This window comes from Phaethon lepturus, unplaced genomic scaffold (genome assembly GCF_000687285.1).
Source record: "Phaethon lepturus isolate BGI_N335 unplaced genomic scaffold, ASM68728v1 scaffold3516, whole genome shotgun sequence".
Lineage (NCBI taxonomy): Eukaryota > Metazoa > Chordata > Aves > Phaethontiformes > Phaethontidae > Phaethon > Phaethon lepturus.
In genome coordinates, this window is record NW_010543921.1 from 137,793 (window position 1) to 156,588 (window position 18,796).

Here is an 18,796-nt window from a genome sequence, read left to right on the forward strand (position 1 = left end):
CTCACTGTAATTCATTATTTTTACAGACAAAGTACAGGAGGGGCATGGAATTTTCACATCAACAATGAAAAAAAAAAAAATCATAACAGTCAGTTCTTTTTAAACTGTGCCCCAGAGTAGTCAGGAAATCACAGTCAGCTCCTTTGGTGAAAGCCAGTATTTGAAAGAACGCTACCCTGGGTACCTGAACATCCTTGACAGATTTCTCCCGATACTGATCTTGGCCAGCAGCAGGAAGGAACCATCAATATACCTCCAACCCAGTGAGCAAACACCACAAAGGCAATGCTGACTCCATCTAATTTACATTCTTGGGCTTTGGACTGTGTGAGGCCAGAGCAGGTAAGGAGCAGGCAGGCAACTGTGGATGAAACTGTATTAAATCACTGTTGAAATAAGGATTCATTATGGGTGGGATTTCAAATATCTTGATGGCCTTTCCCAAGCATCTTAGTGGTCTGAAGAGATGAAGGCTGTGAGCAAAGCAGTTCACAAAGATTCTCTAAAAAGAACTGGCTAGCATCATACTCCAACAAAGAAAATAGTTTCCACCTTCTGCATCCCCAAGTAACATGGTTGTACATCCTGTATTACATTTTTCTTCTCTATGATTTAGGAAAAAAAAGTTATAATCTTCAGATTTACCGCTGTATTCCAGATAACTATGTACACAGTCTGCACATACTATCAGACTGTTCAATTACACTTAATCTGTGTTAATTAAACTTTCCATTTTCCAAGCTGTATTTTAATACATTTGGATCATGAAAATAAAGTCTTTATCATCATTAAGCTGATTCAACAAGTTAAAATATTAACAAAGAATTATTTATCATCTTTGTAGTATAAATCTTGTCCATCAAATGATGATATCAATCAGCAACAAATCTCTAATTGTTGCAAAATATCCATTTAGTATAACAAAACAGCACATCTGAATTACTGACTTCAAGGAAAGTGGTATTCATCTTATTTTAATATCTCTTATATTACATTTTTTTGGTTTTCATGAAGATTTAAGATCCATTTACTTACTTATTTCTAGAATAGCCTACACATCTTAGTTTCAGATTTCCATGCTATTAATGGAAAATAAAGTCCTGCTAAAACTTACTAGAGAAATGAAACATAAACCAAGCATTCTATGTATTACTGCCTCTTAAGTTTTCACTTGTACCTTATGGGGATCTCTTCCGCTACATACATCACACAAAACTGCCTTTTGAACTAGTTATGCTGTTATATGTAGTCAAAAACTAGACGGGTTGGGCAACAAATGTACCCTTATTGCTGTTCCCATAGGTCTTCAGCACGCTGAAACATAATGATGTTTCTTACTATACCCTTTGCATTGCCTATTTTCATAGGCACATGGGAGGTTGAAAGAAGTCTGACAGAAAAATTGGACATCACCAAAACAGAACCACGATAATTATCAAAAGCTTAGTAGGTACAACAATTTAAAAAATGCTTCCCAGAGTGTCAAGGGCCTGCATCCATTTCAGTTCACACGCAAGTGACCTGAGCAGTTAAAGCAACATCAAAAAAACATCAAGCTGAAAGTTCTACTATTACATTGGTCATAATGTAACCAGGGTCCTCTTCAGTAGTGCCCCAAAATCTTTGCTCTCTACTCATCAACGTTAAAAGTTATTTTCTCCACTGTCATCCACTTCATCAATTTCTGCCATTATAGACCTAAGGGTTTGAAAGCACTATCCTTATCAAGGTCCAAGTAGCAACTTAAGAAACTAGAGAAGGAAACAGTGAATCTGTTTTAAGTGATACACAATGAGTGCAGAAAAGAAGTATAATTGCAGTAATCCATCCCACATTCAGAATGTAGCAGCCGTCATTAGCAATACAGGACATGTCCATTTCCACTCTTACATAGGACTTCACAGACTGAAACTACTTCTGTTACTACACAGAACCACAAAGGTTTAAGTGAGACTAGCACCCAGTCCTTCAACTATACATATTTTTAAACAGATGTCTATTAATTTGGAATACTAGAGATAACCTCAGTGCCAAGAAGGACATCAGCAGCACATTTTGTTCAATCAAGATTACTCCTGCACAGTACATCTCTCTACGAGGCTCTTTCTCTGCCCATTGAGATAGAGGAGTTAAGCAGCTAAATTCAGAAGAGGCCGTGTCTAAAATTCCATGTGCCTCGCATTGTATAATAATCATTGCCTGTCTAGTTTGACCTTGGATTTTGCTGAGTGCATGCATGTGTCCCTACATGTGACAGTGTTCCTCTGTCAACAGCTCTCCTCTATGTCCTCTTTCTCAAATTAAAACTATTTTTTTTAAAAGTCCCTTAACATGGCAAACTGATCCTCTTAACCGTGACTTCAGAGCGCTACAATGTCCTGGAAAAGCTTGGAGGAAATAAAAAGCAACAACAAAGCGAATAATAGATTGAGAGAAGGAAAACAGGAAGAGTTGGAGGGAGGGATCCTTGTGTAATGCAAAACACTATTCTTATATATAGAGACAGTGGCCTGGAAAATGAAAGAAGGAGTAAAGTATAAGGAAGAGACCAATAAGAAAGTAGAGGTGACAGAAAAGTATGATGATAGAATAAGGGAGTAGCACAGTCCTCCCCTGCGCTATCCTTGCCCAAACATCTCTGCTGTTGCACTGGCAAAAAGCCCCCACTGACAATTTGGTCATAATAAAGCCACTGCCTTCTCCTTCATATACATTCTCAACAGAAGGTAAGAAATTGTGCTAACAGTTGGACACGATTTACAAAATTAAATACCAATAGGATTTTTTTTTTTTCCTAAAAGAAATTCTGCAAAATGACTGGTATTAAGTTTGATTTGAAATGGGAGCAACCAATGTACATCCTATTACGTGTATTACAACAGAAAGTCAGGCTGGATACACAGGTCCTTCAAGCTCTAAGAAATTATGAAAAAAACATTCACAAAGTTACAAGTAGGAGACTATTTGACAAAACACACGCTTTGAAACATCAAAATATCGTTGGAATTATATTACGGGCCATAATACAAGGTACACTTTTTTTTTTTAATAAATTGCTGTCTGCCACTATAATAGCTAATGAAGAGGACCCCTTTTTTTCCTCCTACACTGACAACAACAAAAAAAGGGAAAAAAAAAAAAAGACACATACATGGAATAAGAATATACTGTATTTACGCCAAGAAGAAAACATGCACGTCACCCTACATACGGAAGCACAAGCACCTTAATTGCTTAATAGCTTAATTGCTGAGTCTCAAAAAAGAAAACATACTATTTCAAAATGTTATAAAACACAGTGAGGCAGGAAACATGCAAGTTTAACTTTTATGAAAAAACAAACTCCAAAGTGCATATGATGAATTAGTAAGGGAAATTGCATTCCAAGGTTTGTAACTTCCAAAGTGCATTGTGTCTATACTACAGTGGTTTTGATCTTTCCGTTTAAGTTAATTTATTTTACAGACCAGGACACATAAATAATTCATTCCTCCTGTAACAAAAAACAACTAGCAAAAAGTAGCAAATTGCAAACTATGAAGAAAGGCTTTAAATTACATGTCACATTTTACATCTACCATTTCAACACACTGTCAAAATGGATCACTGAGCGCTTGGTATCTTTTACGTCGCTACTCCTACAAGAGAGAAACAATTTCCTCTTACCTGTGCTCTAGGTCTCGGATGGACAGTATAACTCCAGAAGTCAATGCCTTCTGTTGCAGAGTGGCCAGAAACGTGAACTCACTTTTATTCCGGAAGAGCTGAATTAACTTCTCACTCACATGGGGCGCTGCATGGATTTCTCTTTCTATATCTAAGGATTTTATTTTTAAAAAGAAAAAAAAAAAAAGAGGGAAACAACAGTCCAGTAAAAATGCAAAGTCAGAAAAATTCAGATTACATTTTTCATTTTCCCCTCAATATTTTTCATTTTTGAGAGTCATCCATCATGCTCCCGCACTACATTTGTTCAATGAAAAAACCCAAATGCCATCTCTGTCAGCATGCCCACTTGTCACTTTGACAAGTTCACAACTGGTCAGCTACTGATTTTCTGACAGAATTTTTAACGGGATGCTGAGCCATTTGTGTCTGCTGTGAGCAGATTAAGTTGCTGTAAATAAGGTGTGCTGCAGTCAGATAAATAGGTTCCTAAATTCTGAGAAATCTCTGGCACTGCCTCTCCCAACACAATTCACCAAGCTCCAATTTCAGTTTTTACCACTGACTCCGTTACCATCTCCCATTGTACATCAGAGGAAACCTGTCCTTGCACTGTGTACGGCAGAGATGTATTATTGCTAATAATGCTATATGGCTGTGCTGCCTGAGAAATAAATACAAGACACGCTTGCAATCCACCAGCATTTCAAAGATTTCTCAGTTTCAACAAGCAAAGCGTGACAGCTCATAAAATATTTATTAAACTACAGTCTGACCAGGCAGATCCAGAAATACTTCAGTCTCGCTAATCCTGCTGATGTCCGAGAGGCAGCATGCCTTCTCATATCTGGTCTTCTAAGATTCAAATGCACCATCTCCTACCACATACATTTTTATCTTATCCTTTTATTCACAATACATCATCACTATGAAAGACGATTAATGACAAAAGAGAGAAACCATGGCATTTCACCTTCCCACCCCTTGCCACGTCTCTCATGCTGGGCCTCTGTCACACATTTGCAAGACCTGTGCCACTTGCGGTTCCTGGATGTCATAACCAATTAGAAGCCCAGTGCGCTTCCTTTCGAAAGGTTTACTTTGAAGCCAGAAATGCAGGCACAAATTCTCAGCTGGCAGAAAACCCTATAACTCTACTGAATCCTGAGAATACTGCCCAAGCGTGAATGCTGTAACACACAAAGTAGTGATGAGATTTACAATTCAGAATTTCACTGCGGGGAAAAAAAACATGGTGTCATTAAATGAGGCTTTGCAGACAGAAAGAGGAGAGACTGGCTTGAAAAACAACCTGAAACTCCAACACGCAACTACTGAGGGAATGCCACGGACTAAAGCCAAACTCCAAGGAAAAAGTATTCAAGCATGTTTTGTAATTGGGTGTCTCAATTTTTCCTGTGAAGGTTAGAGCCCTCCAAATGAGCCTGCACACTCAGAATCCGTAACACACTTGCACTCTGAAAAGCTCACCTCTGAAAAGTACTGCAAATTAGACATCAAAAATCACTAGTCATCATTTAAAAATCTTTGCCAGAGGCTCAAATTCACATGATAAATAAATATAATGCCCACTTTACAGCATCAAACTATTTGTTCAATGCCACTTTTATCATAGCAGAGGATAAAGCTCCAAAGAACAGAAATCGTTTCCACTGCCATCACAAAGGGGAATGGAGGAATAAACAATTGAGCACAGAAGACCAGATTTTGTCTTTATCTATAAGATCTCATTATCTGTATCATTATCTTCACCTACCAAGTGTTATTACCGGTCATAAATACTACCTAGTTTCTTCGAAAAGACCTGATGCAGAAGACACAAAACTATGTGTCCCACATACCAGTAAGATATCCAATTTGCTATTGACACAGACAGACAATCCACTGGTACTAAGTTCCAAGGCACGAGTAACACTCAGAGATAAAACATTCAAGAGCCGACAGTTGATGATAATTATCCTTGTTTTGAAGGTTAAGAACCTTAGTATCTTACCTTTTTTTTTTTTCCTTAAAGGTGTCAAAATTGCCAGAAATAAAATACAACTTATCAAAGCTCTCAAAAAGTCTTCCACATGAAAGCACAGGCAGTGCTGTCAGTGAAACATGTATGTTCAGACTTCAATCATGCCTTGCAAAGCACAACATTTTCTCATTACGGGGCGGGGGCAGGTATAAAGCCTCATCCTACCATCTGTCCACCAAAATTTATATAAAAATATAGGATTCTTTAGTTGGAATCACGAATGAATAATCAACGCACTGACTACTCCAGTTAGAAACATAATTTGAAATATCGTGTTATACTCTACCACCTCTTCATAGTCATGAATACAGCAAAAACACTGGCAACACCTTCTATTCATTCTCTGTTGATTAAAATCAATATAGGCCATAGACACTAAATCATGACATTCCAGAATCGTGTGTTCAAACTAGTAGATAACAAACAGTATTTACACACTGCTTCGTAATGCTATTCTAGTATAATTCCTATAAAGGAAGCTACATAACTAGGCTTTTAAAAATTAACACGCTGCTAAGTATGGTGCCATTTATCTGGAGTAGGTCTACTCATCGCCAGTGCCCAGGAACATCCCCTACCGCTAGACAACTGAAAAACATACTTGCAGATGCAAAAACGTCTACAGAAATGCTGTTCTTCGTAACTCAACCTCAGTAACTACAACAAGGGGAGCTTCCCAGCAATTCAGCGGCGAGATGGCAAACGTGACCCAATAGTCCGCGACTGGGCTCGTAAGCTGAGGAGCACACCGAGGCTCATGAGGATCCAAGGGGCACGCGACCTGGCATTTCAGAGATGATAAACCTGTCGGGGTGCTGAGTGCAGCCCTGGGCTCACAACCTGGGGCCTGAATGCTGGGAAGGAGCCGCATCAGGCCTGGCTCAGGGCATGGCCCAGCCAGCACTGCTTCACCCCAGCTCCCGTGCCCCATGGGATGGCCCCCCACATCTCTCGGGCGGTGCCCCCCCTCATGCCACACAATCATCGGGTATGTCATCTGTTTGTGTTTTGCTTGATTGCTGCAGAAAGTACCATACAAATGAACTGGGAGTACGATCCATTTAGAATAAGAGCTTTCTATTTTCAGGTTGATTTTCACACTTCAAATAAAGAAAAAATGGGAATATATACACCCCCTCACTGCAGGTGCCTGAAAGGGAAAATACTTTTTATGCTCTCTATAAAAATAACTGTCTGCTCATAATGAAATGTCGTATTTCCTACATAATATAGAACAATATAGGTTTATACAGTAATCTTCAGTGAAACATCGCTTCATGCTTGAATGATAATGCAATCTCAGCAAAATAAATAAATAAACAAATATAGATACGACTTTCATATGCCCTTCTATGTGATTATATTTTCTTAATTTGAAATACTGACTGCTGGAGGGGTTTTTTTAAACATACCAGAATGTTTCTAAAATAAAGCAAGCAAAAAAAAAAAAAAAAAACCAGGCATACACCATTCTTTGAAAGTAAAACAGACACAAATCATCTCAGAGCATCAAGTAAAAGCAACTTTCTACCTTCAGCAAAACAGAGAACCAGGAGACACATCTATGTCAAACAGAGAGCATATTTGTTCTTTGATTTTAGTTCTTTTTCTTTCTAAAGCCGCAGGTCCAAGCAAGAAGTGCCAAACACAAAGCAATGGTGCAGTTTGCCAGAACAGCCAAACCCACTGAGCACCTGCTGTCCCCCATTTCCCTTCCTGGTGCCATCTCCTCCATCCCCAGGGACACCACCTTGCCTTCTCCTGGCTGCCTTGTCCCGTGTAAGCCAGGACAGCCCCCAAACAGCACAGCTCTACCAAGCCGAAAGGAGCTACGAGAGGAAAACCGGCACCGAGGGCTGTGCTCGCGCAGGGGCTCAGCAGCCCAGCACGACTCTGGCCAGGATCTGCAGAGGAAGACCACAGCACCCTTCTTAGCTGCAGCAAGCTCTTACACAGTCAGCGACTGTGATGAAACTTACCTGCAACTGCAATTACTCATAACACTTATGTCCAGCACCTTCAAAGTAAGTCTCAAATTTTTCTTTTAGCATGGGTTTGTTTTAATTTCATAAGACTGGTCCAGTTGAAAGGTAATGCGGCACTGGGGCCAATGATGTCACAGGAAGCTTTACTTTGTAGCTACGAAATGTACAGGTATTTCAGTACACACCATACAAGACAAATGGAATTAAGAAGGTACAACAACTCAGGATTAGGATCAGTCCTTACAAACCAGATCTCTTCAAACCAGATTTGGGCCCTCCAGTCACGTCCTACTGTGTGCATCCACTGCTCTATGCATCACTAGCTCTGGCAACTAAAAATTAAAACCTCAGGCTTTTGCCACTTGTAGCCCAGAACATATTAGAGGCCTCAAATAAGAGAAAGGAAGAAGTTGGCTTCAGCTCCATTAGAAACAGCATTAAAAAATTATCACCACACAGAAAAGAAACAAAATGAGTCAGAGAAAGAAAAGAATAGTGCTAGGAAAGCAGGCAAAGTTCTTACCAAACTTACTTTGATGACAGTGTCAACAATCCATAGTATAAAGGGAAGTATGTGACCATTTGGGCTGGAACTTTAAGCAGTGAAAAATGTGCACCAGTTACAGAATCACAGAATCATCACAGATGATACTTATCATTGATAGTTTTGAATGTATATCACAACTTTAAAAGCAAAAAAATCACAAACATATGAAGACTGCATAGAATTGAAACTACGCAGCACTAAGCTGAAGAAACACAATGCCAGAACCCACCATAGTAGGGAAAACAATAAAATGGGACCATCCTAGCCTAGGGGTCTCCTTCAAACTTAACAGAATCACAGAATCATTAAGGTGGAAAAGACCTTTAAAATCATCAAATCCAACCATCAACCCAACACCACCATGCCCACTAAACCATGTCCTGAAGTGCCACGTCTACACATTTTTTGAACAACCTCCAGTGATGGTGACTCCCCACCACTTCCCTGGGCAGCCTCTTCCAATGGTTGACCGTTCTTTCAGTAAAGAAATTTTTCCTAATATCCAATCTAAACCTCCCCTGGTGCAAATGGAGGCCATTTGCTCTCATCCTATCGCTAGTTATTTGGGAGAAGAGACCAACACCCACCTCACCACAACCCCCTTTCAGGTAGCTGTAGAGAGCGATAAGGTCTCCCCTCAGCCTCCTCTTCTCCAGACTCAACAACCCCAGTTCCCTCAGCTGCTCCTCCTAAGACTTGTGCTCCAGACCCCTCACCAGCTTCGCTGCCCTTCTCTGGACACACTCCAGCATCTCAATGTCATTCTCATAGTGAGTGGCCCAAAACCGAACACAGTATTTGAGGTGCTTACAAGTTGAGTATTCAAGGTGTTTACAAGCTGAATCCCAATACATCTGGGAAATCATTTAGCTTTAATAGATGCTTCCATTAGAGAAAAATACTACAATTCAGTTCTAAATCAACTCAGGTTTTCTGAAGCAACAACTATGTTTCAACATTCACTAGCTTGCCTGCATACCTCTTCCTTTTACTTCCTTGCTTTGGTAAGGAACATACTGCAGAATACATTGCTTTATTGGTACCTTCAATCATTTTAAAGCTATTTGTTTCAATGTGCTTTCAATAGAACCTTTGCACAGTCAGTCTGGACAAGGCAAGTAGAAATTAACCGTGCAACAACAGAGAATCTGGATTTCAGGTATAGCAATTAAAGAATCAAATATTGCAGCATATTGACTTTTATCTTGCTATGAGCAAAATCCAATAAAACTGAAATCTCTGCTAAAAAAAAAATTTTAAAACCCACAGTGCCCCATTTTAAGTCATCAACTTTCCAAAAATGGAACCAAGAATAGAAGGAGGATCCAAAACCAGCAACTCTCAGTGTAGACAGTTTCTAAAAGTTGATCAGCATCAAAACACATGTCACAAAACCCTTCTGCTCACTGAAGACAAGAGCTTCATGAAAGCCTTTGAGTCCAAGTGGGAACCAGTGCACCGACTCCTCTCTGCACATTGGTCCCACAAATCATCTTTCGAAGAACTGGGGTTTTTGGGGTTTTTTTTTTTGACAACCCTGAAAACTACTGGTGGTAGATGCCCACTCCTTCCTGCTCCTCTAAAACTATTCCTCAGTCCACACAAGTTACAAGCAGATCCAAAAATTCACGGAAGGATGCTGATACAACCGTGGAGATCTTCTCCAGAAAGAAGTCATTTCACTACCGAACACGGAAATGCTTCAGGTAGTTGTCCCTCCCTGTCTAGCGAGGGCAAAATGCAATTATCTGCAGATAGCATCGATTCTTTATTTTAAGCTGCAGTGAGAAAATACACACAAATTTCTCCTTTTGCATAAACAAAAAACAAGACTTTGCAATGTGCTCTTGTCACAGGAATAGGCAGAGCACCATGCAGATCCCTGCTTTGGGTGCTCAGTGGGGCTATCAGCACTAGGGCTGGAGACAGCCCACACCGCGCTATAGAGACCCACCAGCCAAGCAGCAGCACACCTAGACATCATCTAAGCACAGATCCAAATTCAGCCACCATGCTTGCCACTCACCTACGCTGCTTCCAAACCAGGCTAAAGCATGGGTTTTGGCAAGCTGTGAGGTACTGCCAAGGGAAAACAAGTGCAAGCTTACGTTAGGGTGCTGAGCAAGCAGCATGCTACTCTCCGGGACCCCCGCACTGGCAGAGAGGGGACCAGCACCGCCTGTCCTACCTGCCAGAAACCAGAGAGAGCGGGGAAAACACCTCGCACTTCTCTTTGAAACTATACTACCAGGGAGGACTAAAGTCACAATGTTCTCTCATGAGCACAACTCTGCTTCTAGGTATTCTTACTGGTACAAAAAGACATCGTAAACGCTTTTGCCTTGCTAGCTTCACTTGGAGTTGGTCATAAACAGTAGGAAATCATGTTCAACAGCACAGCTTTCTAAATAACGATTATTCATTATAAATCACTTTTTTACGTGTTGTTTCAAACACTGTTTTCCAAGAATAAGATCCGTCTGCAGTGAAATGCTTGGTGATTTTAATATGCAAACCTCCTACAGAGATGATGGCTCATTTTAATTATTGTTTCGGTTTAATGGGTTTTCATTAAATTAGAGGATGGAGCAATTACCAGGGTGAATAGCTAATGTTACAAAGGTAAGTTCCCATGACTATACAGAAAAAGCAGTTCTGCTAGAGAAGGTGGAAAAATAGTATAATTCAATGTAAACTCTCCTTTTACATGATGCAAAACTGCCCTGGCAATAAGGGTTCATATATTGGTGTCATTTTGATGTACATGTCTGTAAATTAGCTTACGACTAGGTCTTCCCTAACAAAATTAATCTAGCATTTAAAATTTTACATATATATACACTTCATTCCTTTCAGGAAGCTATTGCAAATCTACTCCTAAAACTCCAGATGCCAGGGACAGCAAAATTTTGAGTCACTAAAGAAATCAAACAGAATGTACTTATCAAATCACAGTTTCTCCCCAACCAATAATTTAGTTGATTCAGTGGCTTAATGTTCATCTCTTCACTTCTTGAAAAGTGGCCTGACTTGAGCACTAGCTAGAATGACCACATTCATGTTAATTAAGTAGTTGTCAGAGAGTCTAAGGCCTTTGTTTGCTTTATCAGCATTTCAAGGTGAACCATGGAAGTTGAGTACTCTGGAAAAAACAGAGCAGCAGATATTGCACAAGACTCGGAAACGAATATATGCCAGGAGAGAAGGTGGCCACCTGTGGTCCTCAAGCCCCAGCCAACGAAAGGTCCCAAAGATGACAGAGAAAGCTCAGGGGCAGAAAGCTGTAGCAAAGCCTATCCTGAGAGGCTGCCCCTCTTTTGCTGCATATGGCTTTAATATCTCCAGGACACTTGTCTTCCCCACCCGAATGGACAGAACGACCAAGGAAAGCACTGGAGTCATCTCTCCAGCAGCAGAAGGATGAGCGCAGCAGCCCTAGGCACGCATACAGCATAGTGGCTGACGCGGTCTTCAAACAATTGGCCATTGTGGAGCAAAATCAGAAAAATGGAGTAAGCCAAATGGCTTTGCGACAAGCTTCCTGCCGAGAATGCTGCTCACCTTGCTGAGTTGTAACAACCTATCACCTGTTGTTATGCAGGAAGCCACTTTTCCTTGTTTGAAATATTTTAAGCAGCTACCGAGCTCAGGCTCATCTTCTCAAGTAGGCTCTGTTGTTTCCACAAGGGACTCATGCCAAAATCAAGACAATTTACAAATGGATGATCCCTTAAATTAAATGCTTGGTAGAAATGCTCCAGAAGTTACACTACCACTAAAAGCACATAATCTGCTCTTAAATCATGTGAGTTAATCAAATTACATGGATTGTTAGTTAATTAGTTCAGGAGTCACTGATTATAACATCTTTTCCACTGCTATCTGTATTAGATAAGGTATCACATCACTGTGACTATAAAGTTAAAGAATGGTATTTGCAAATTTGGAAAATAGTAACAACATGTTAACAGAAAGAGCATGGACTACCCTAGCAACGGTCATGTATGAACAGAGCCAGTGGCCACATATCCAACATCAGGAAGAAGCAGTAATTTCAAAGATTCAGATACGCTGTCCATTTTGCAAGAGTACTGTCCACTTCAGGGATCTATTTTAAGAGTTTATTAAATGCTAATGTCACACAAAACAACAAGCCTCCCAAAAACAACGGTTTCTGTTCTGGCTTCATGCAAAAGCAAGCTAAGCTGTTTTTCCCTCCCTTCTACAAAACATTTTCAGGTATGCTCAAAGTCACAGACTCAAAAAATTGGAATTGATTTTTTAAAAATGATAACATATACTGAACCTGACAGCTGCATCTGTTTAAAAGAAACTTAAGATGGTGTCAAAAAGGTGAAGAGCATCTAGAACCAAAAATCAGATATAGAAGGCAAGTTTTGCAAATAACTTCTAATTGTAGTTTGGACTTATTTCCTCCCACTATAACCCTTACTGTGTTTGCAATCTAGAAACAAAATTCAAGCATTTTCAATAGAGCACGCAGAGAGATTGATCCATTTGTATTTTTAATATGTCATAATTCTGATTTCTCATTTAGCACTCTTCCTTCTTACAGGTAATAATAAATGCCGCTCATGCTTTATGGCAACAGTATTAAAAATAAATAGTAATATCAAGTACTTCTGAAGTGCTTTAGGATTCTGAAGTTCAACATGAATATGACAGATATAGTCAACCAGTAATCCATAACCTGGATTTTCAAAGAAATTTTATGCACCAGATCCCACTGAAGCAGGAGAGAAACTGAATGCCCAGATTATTTTGACTTTGTTGAAAATCCCAGTCTAACCTCAGCGGGGCCACACAGAAATCAGAACGTGCCTCCCTGGTGAAATACAGGTATTCTTAAACATGTAAATTAAAATACCAGTTTTAAATAGTTCATTATTAGGAAAGTTTCAGCAAAACAGAAAGCTCTGACTCAGTGTCTTCACTTGCAGAGCGAGACTACAATGCCTGATGCTACTTATGGCAGCTAACAGACCAGGCTACACCTACACAAAGGTTTTAATTTCCAGTCCAGGAAAGCCTTTTACCACATGAATAATCCAACTAAAGGCAATGAAATTATCCGTAAAGTTCAAAGTAAGCATATGCTGAAGTGCTCTCTTGGTTCAAAATCTCTCAATGACTTGACACTCTGAATAGTTCTTTAATTACTTTTAAAGCATTTAGCTCATTCATTACTAAAATCTTATGTTTTTTTCTTTATTCTCCATATACGATTTGTACAAGCATTAAACAAATGTGTTTCATGAGCTAATTCTCCCTTCCGTTTTCTTTCCCTCAGAAAAATCACTTCCATGTTATTGCTAAAGCAAATTAAATCCTGGGTGTCTGGTTTATTTATTAACTGCATGATAATAACATGAGGCATAACACATTTGTCAAAGCCCTTCTCTACTGAAGTATAATTTCTGCTGTCTGCCTCTTTACGTTTATATTCAATATTCTAGTTGTCTTTGTTTCTTGTAACACACATAAGCATACATTTATATATTCTCCCAAAATATGTATAAATTCTATTTGTGAAGTGTTCCACACACCCCCAACAAAGAATCATAAATACAGCTAACATACTTAGTCATTCTCAGCAAGTTTTATATGAATTATTTGAGAGATTAAGAATTTTCAAAAATGTCACAATAATAACTGTTTTATCTTTTTACACCATAATTATGATTTGGAGCATTGCTTTTCTTATTTCACCCAAGCATACCACAACTCATGAATAAAATATGACAACTTTGATAGCATCCATTGCTGTGGGTTCATCCGTAACGGCGAACGTGCTTGGGATACTAAGCGCTCCCTTTTGCTCCATAAGCCTTTGTTTCTGAAAATAAGCTTTTATTTAAATAGAACTGCCACATGTGTCCCCTTTTTTGCATTTCTTGCCATTAGCAATAACACCAGCAATAATGTTTACTTTTTTTTTAATGACTACATTTTGAAACAATTAGGATGGCATAAAGCTAGAAAGGCAGAATATCCCATCTGAAAGCTGGTACTCGCAAGACATCAAAAAACATTAAAAGCACTGCCAGCATCAGAGAACAAAAGGCTAACACAGAGGACCATGACTTTTAAATGTGTGGGCAATACTATCATAAAAAAGAAACTTAGTTTTGTTCTGGCTTCATAATTAATTAGAATGAAGTAAACCTAAACGACTTCCACCATTTCCCTAATGAGATTACTGTACCTAATACCGCACAGAGGCCTCCTACCACAACTTGTCAGTAGATTCCCTTAAAAGGAAGACTCAAGATAACATGCAATATGTGAGGTTTCCAAACCATCAGCATTTACCAAACTATTCTACAAATATCATGTTTTAAGACTGTGCTGCTTCATTTTCCAAACTGCATGATGAACATCCATAGAGATCTCTACAGACCAAGCAAAATCATCACACGCACACCCCCCGCCCCACTCTCCTCCCACACATCTTGGTTTTGTTATTTTCCCCAGTCCCCAAGAATAAGCTTTAAAATTTCAATACTGTTATGCACAATGAGACAAAGTGGAGAGAGAGAAGCAGACGCAGGTCTGTATGCCATCTGTAGATAGTCTTTCATCATAGAAGCAATGAGTGTTTAACCTCCAAGATCCAGTTTTATACGTGTTGCCCTCTCAGAGCATCTTTGCTGCCTTCCAGTTTACAAAAAAATAAAACAAAAGGAAAAAAAAAAGAAAAGAAAAAAGAAAAGAAAGGGGAGACACGACACAGAACCAGGATATACAACACAAACTTGTCTGCTGTAGGAGGTGTCTGTTCCCACTGATGCCAAATGGAAAATTCACGGCTTCAGAGGGAGGAGTCACCCATATGTACAAGGGGAGGGCAGACTCAGTAAAATAATCCATGCAGCTGCAGTGATCCCATACTATTTTTCCTATTTATAGCACAAAGGACCAATGGGAAACTCAGCTGTAACTATGTAAGAAATGTTATCACACAAGGAGGGAGGAGGGGGGACAGAAAGACTGTAATGAGAGATTTTTAGGAAGCTGAAACATCAGTGCTCAGCTGCGGTATTTATTGCTCCAAAACAGTGATTCACAGGTCCCTCCTGTCAGAATTACAGAACCAACTTTGCTCTTTTAGTAGGTATGCAACCTACATAACTACTGATTTAGATGAATGGTTTAGTGGACATCAGCTGCCAAAACCAATTTTTTTGTCCATTCTAGTAAAAAAAAAAAAAAAAATCTAATGTTCTGCATTTTGTATCATTGAATAGGCCACAAAAGGCATGGCAATCACATGATAAAATGCCATAAACCAGCACAGTATGACATGATTACTTCACACCATTTATGTGGCAAAAAAGAAAAATAAGAGGGAAAAATGTCCCCCTCGTGTCACTTATACACCCACACTGCAGGTGGCAAGATTAATCTAGAATTTGGCATAGAAGGAGTAGGTTGTGGCCTCAAGTAGCATCTAATTTTTATTCTTGATAGGTAATTCAAGACAGCAGGGTTTTTCACCACAGGAAATGGTCCATTCCTGGCTCCTGCATTAGGTCTTATTATATCTACCTTTGTGTACATTTTAAAGGTACAAAATCTTAAAAAAAAAAAAATAATAATTCTGTGTGTTTAAATTCGTGTGATAGTAATTTCAAATAACACCACTTCCTTTTAGACTAAAGATGTACCTCTGTTTAGAAGTAATTTAATCAAACAGGATGAGTGTAAATATTCTTATCAAATGAATACTAACACATTTCTACTAAAATTGTTTTGAAAATTAAGAGATCCCTCTTGCGGTCAAAACCGAGCGTAAGGGGCCACTTGGCTGCATTGTCTACAGTGAGAACCCAATTCTTCAGCACTGCTTTTCCCTCCCACTGCATTTCAAGCAGTTTTAACTCAGCGGTGCCAAGTAACATTCCGATTCTGCTCTCTTTTGCCCCAGCATCTGTCCAGCAACCCGGACCTGCAGTATCAGGTACATGGACTTTCCCTGAACTTGGGCATGATTCTCCAGCCAGGGATGCTAAGCGCCGTGCAAGGACTCACTTCAAGGCAGCACAACTCAAGTACCGACTCTGCTTCACCTCAGCTTCCCGGGGCTCTGACTAGAGCACGTCGCATTTGATAAGACATTATAGAATTATATTCTTTCTCCAGTTTAATACATGTTTACTAAACAAATAGTTAATAAAACCTGATTACATGCAGTATGATATGACTTGAGAGTTTGTCAAAATCCTTTGCACCAAAAAGACCATTTTTGTTGTGTTTCCATTATGATGAAGATGTAAGAAACTCAAACTGTTATTCTTACTTTTATCTAAATTTATTTACTTCCATTGTAAGGACTTAGATGTTCATGCAGTGTGGAAGCACTGCAACACTTACTAACAGTATCAGAAACTGATTTCTGCATCCCCTCTCTGCCCACTGAAGAGCAGAGACCTTTTATTTTCTTTCTGCTTATGTTAATTACAGGCCTTAGTCAACAGGTTGCCAGAAGCATTCAAGACTTTTAGCATACTACAGAAATATTGAAGTGCTTATCCCACTTCCCCTCTGTACTTACCACCATGGCAATGAAGATAGACAAGCAGTACAATTATTGTCTCCCAGGAAAGCAAAAATAACTGCCAAGGACAGAGGCAATGTGTGCTCAGAATTCTTTCCTAATCATTACAGACATGATGGAAAACCCAAAAAATGTCAAGTAACAGAAGGCAGCATGACAACATTTAGGATTTAAAAAAAAGTAGAAATTGGTCACTGTCATTTAATATGACTAAGTTTCTATTTTAGTCTATACTTCCTTGGTGGGGGCCAGGGGTGTTTGATGTGGGAGGATACAAAACAAGAAACTGTGAGTATTTACAAGTTATACCTTCATATCAACATGCTGCATAAATTTTACTCCTAGACAGGGTTCTAGCATAATTCAAATATTAAACAAGAGTGGAAAGAGCCAGCACTGGATGGGTATATACGAATATTTTAAAAACTACTTCTGGGAACTGACAAAGTTAACAGTAGTTTATGTATCTTCAAAACCTCAAAGCATTGTTCAATAATTATGTCTCATGTGATCTTTAATTTCCTTCACTGAAGGTGATTCATCTCACTCATGTCCTCCTAGCTCATTGTATTCCAACTGCAGATCATTTCTCTGTTCTGAAAATGGTCAGTTTTGCAAAGGAAAAAGACACTTAGCCTAATGATTTCATTGCCAAAACAAAAAATGATACTGTGTATACAAAATGCATTAAAACATCAGCTATATTAAAAAACAAATACAAATGAGAAGTTAGCCAGATGTTACAGTTAAAGTCTCACAGGCAAACCTTGCTCAGCCCTCTGGGGATGTGAATTCTAACACCATTCTTAATTACAGGATCACACACCAATTTCCAGAGGGCCCTGTCTCAGTCAGTGCACAAAGTAAAGAACAAAGAGCAAAATATATTTAACAAACAAGGATCTGAAGTTTTGCTTTATTTTTATCGTTCAAGGCTCACCTTGAACAGTACATCTACCATATTCAAATCCCTCTCTGAAGACAGAACGGACCATGAACAAGGTAATTATTCCAACACAGTATCTGAGACCTCTACAAATATTAATGGATTCTTTTCACACCACTGTTGTTAGAGGAAAGGGCATTAGTCCCTCAGCTCTACAGGTGCACAACCAAAGCACAGCAAAATTAAGGGTCTAATTCACCAATAAAAAAAAAACTCATTATCCAAGTTGTATCCTCCAAAAACATTTGTTCAAAATTAGCACACATCACAGATACTTCACAGCACTACCATATCTGAACTTTCAATGCTTCCCCCTATCATGCTGCCCTAATGCGGCCCCTGCCGTAAGCAAACCTTTACCCAGTCCTACCCTGCTAGTCTAAGGCTGCAGTCCTCGGGTTTCCCACGCAGGCCCCAGCCCCTTGCCTCTCTCTCCAGGCTGCTTCTCCCAGCCGCCGTCCATGGCTGCCCTTACCGTGCTCTTCGTCCCTGCACCCCACTCCCTTCCCCTCAAGTCAGAGTCCTTGTATGGTCCTTGTCACAGCTCCTCTGCCCAGCCATCACCCACTTCCTTCTTGGCCTCCAGCTCCTCACCACAGCTGTTTCCCTTCTCCCCCCTCCGCCTCCCCGTCCGAGTCCCAGTTTCCTTGCCCTGCCTGTCACAGTTAGTCTCATCTGACTGCTTCTCACCACCCACCGCCCAGCACCAGCCTGTATCACTCCTTGGCTCTCAGGGGAGCCCGTTCGTCCCAACTAGATTATTGTCACTTTACATACTCAGTCCTTGCCCCTAAACTCCCAGCTTTATTTCCCTCTCCTTTCCAGCTTCCACAGAGGTCTGGGAAGGAAGGGGGGAGGGAAAGCAGGAGAAGCACCCGAGACCCCAAAAAGAGATCAAGACCTTGCTCTCCATCCTGCTGATGGACACAAGCCCAGAAATCATTCCCACGAGAGAAGCCACGCTTTCCTCCACCCTCTCAGGCGCAGCCAGGCCAGCTGCTCCGCAGGAAAACAAGGGTAGGGAGCTGTG

General features: G+C 39.9%; 1 protein-coding gene across 1 annotated transcript in view; it reads right to left on the reverse strand.

Annotated features, from left to right (window-relative positions):
• The window catches only part of NELL1 (NEL-like 1 (chicken)), a gene marked incomplete at its 3' end in the record, with an annotated part of 145,962 nt that overhangs the window by 119,143 nt on the left and 8,023 nt on the right, over positions 1 to 18,796 (reverse strand). Inside the window, exon 3 of the mRNA XM_010288482.1 lies at positions 3,667 to 3,817. Within this exon, the coding sequence (XP_010286784.1) occupies positions 3,667 to 3,817 (151 nt within the window). The remainder of the gene's footprint in view (positions 1 to 3,666; positions 3,818 to 18,796) is intronic.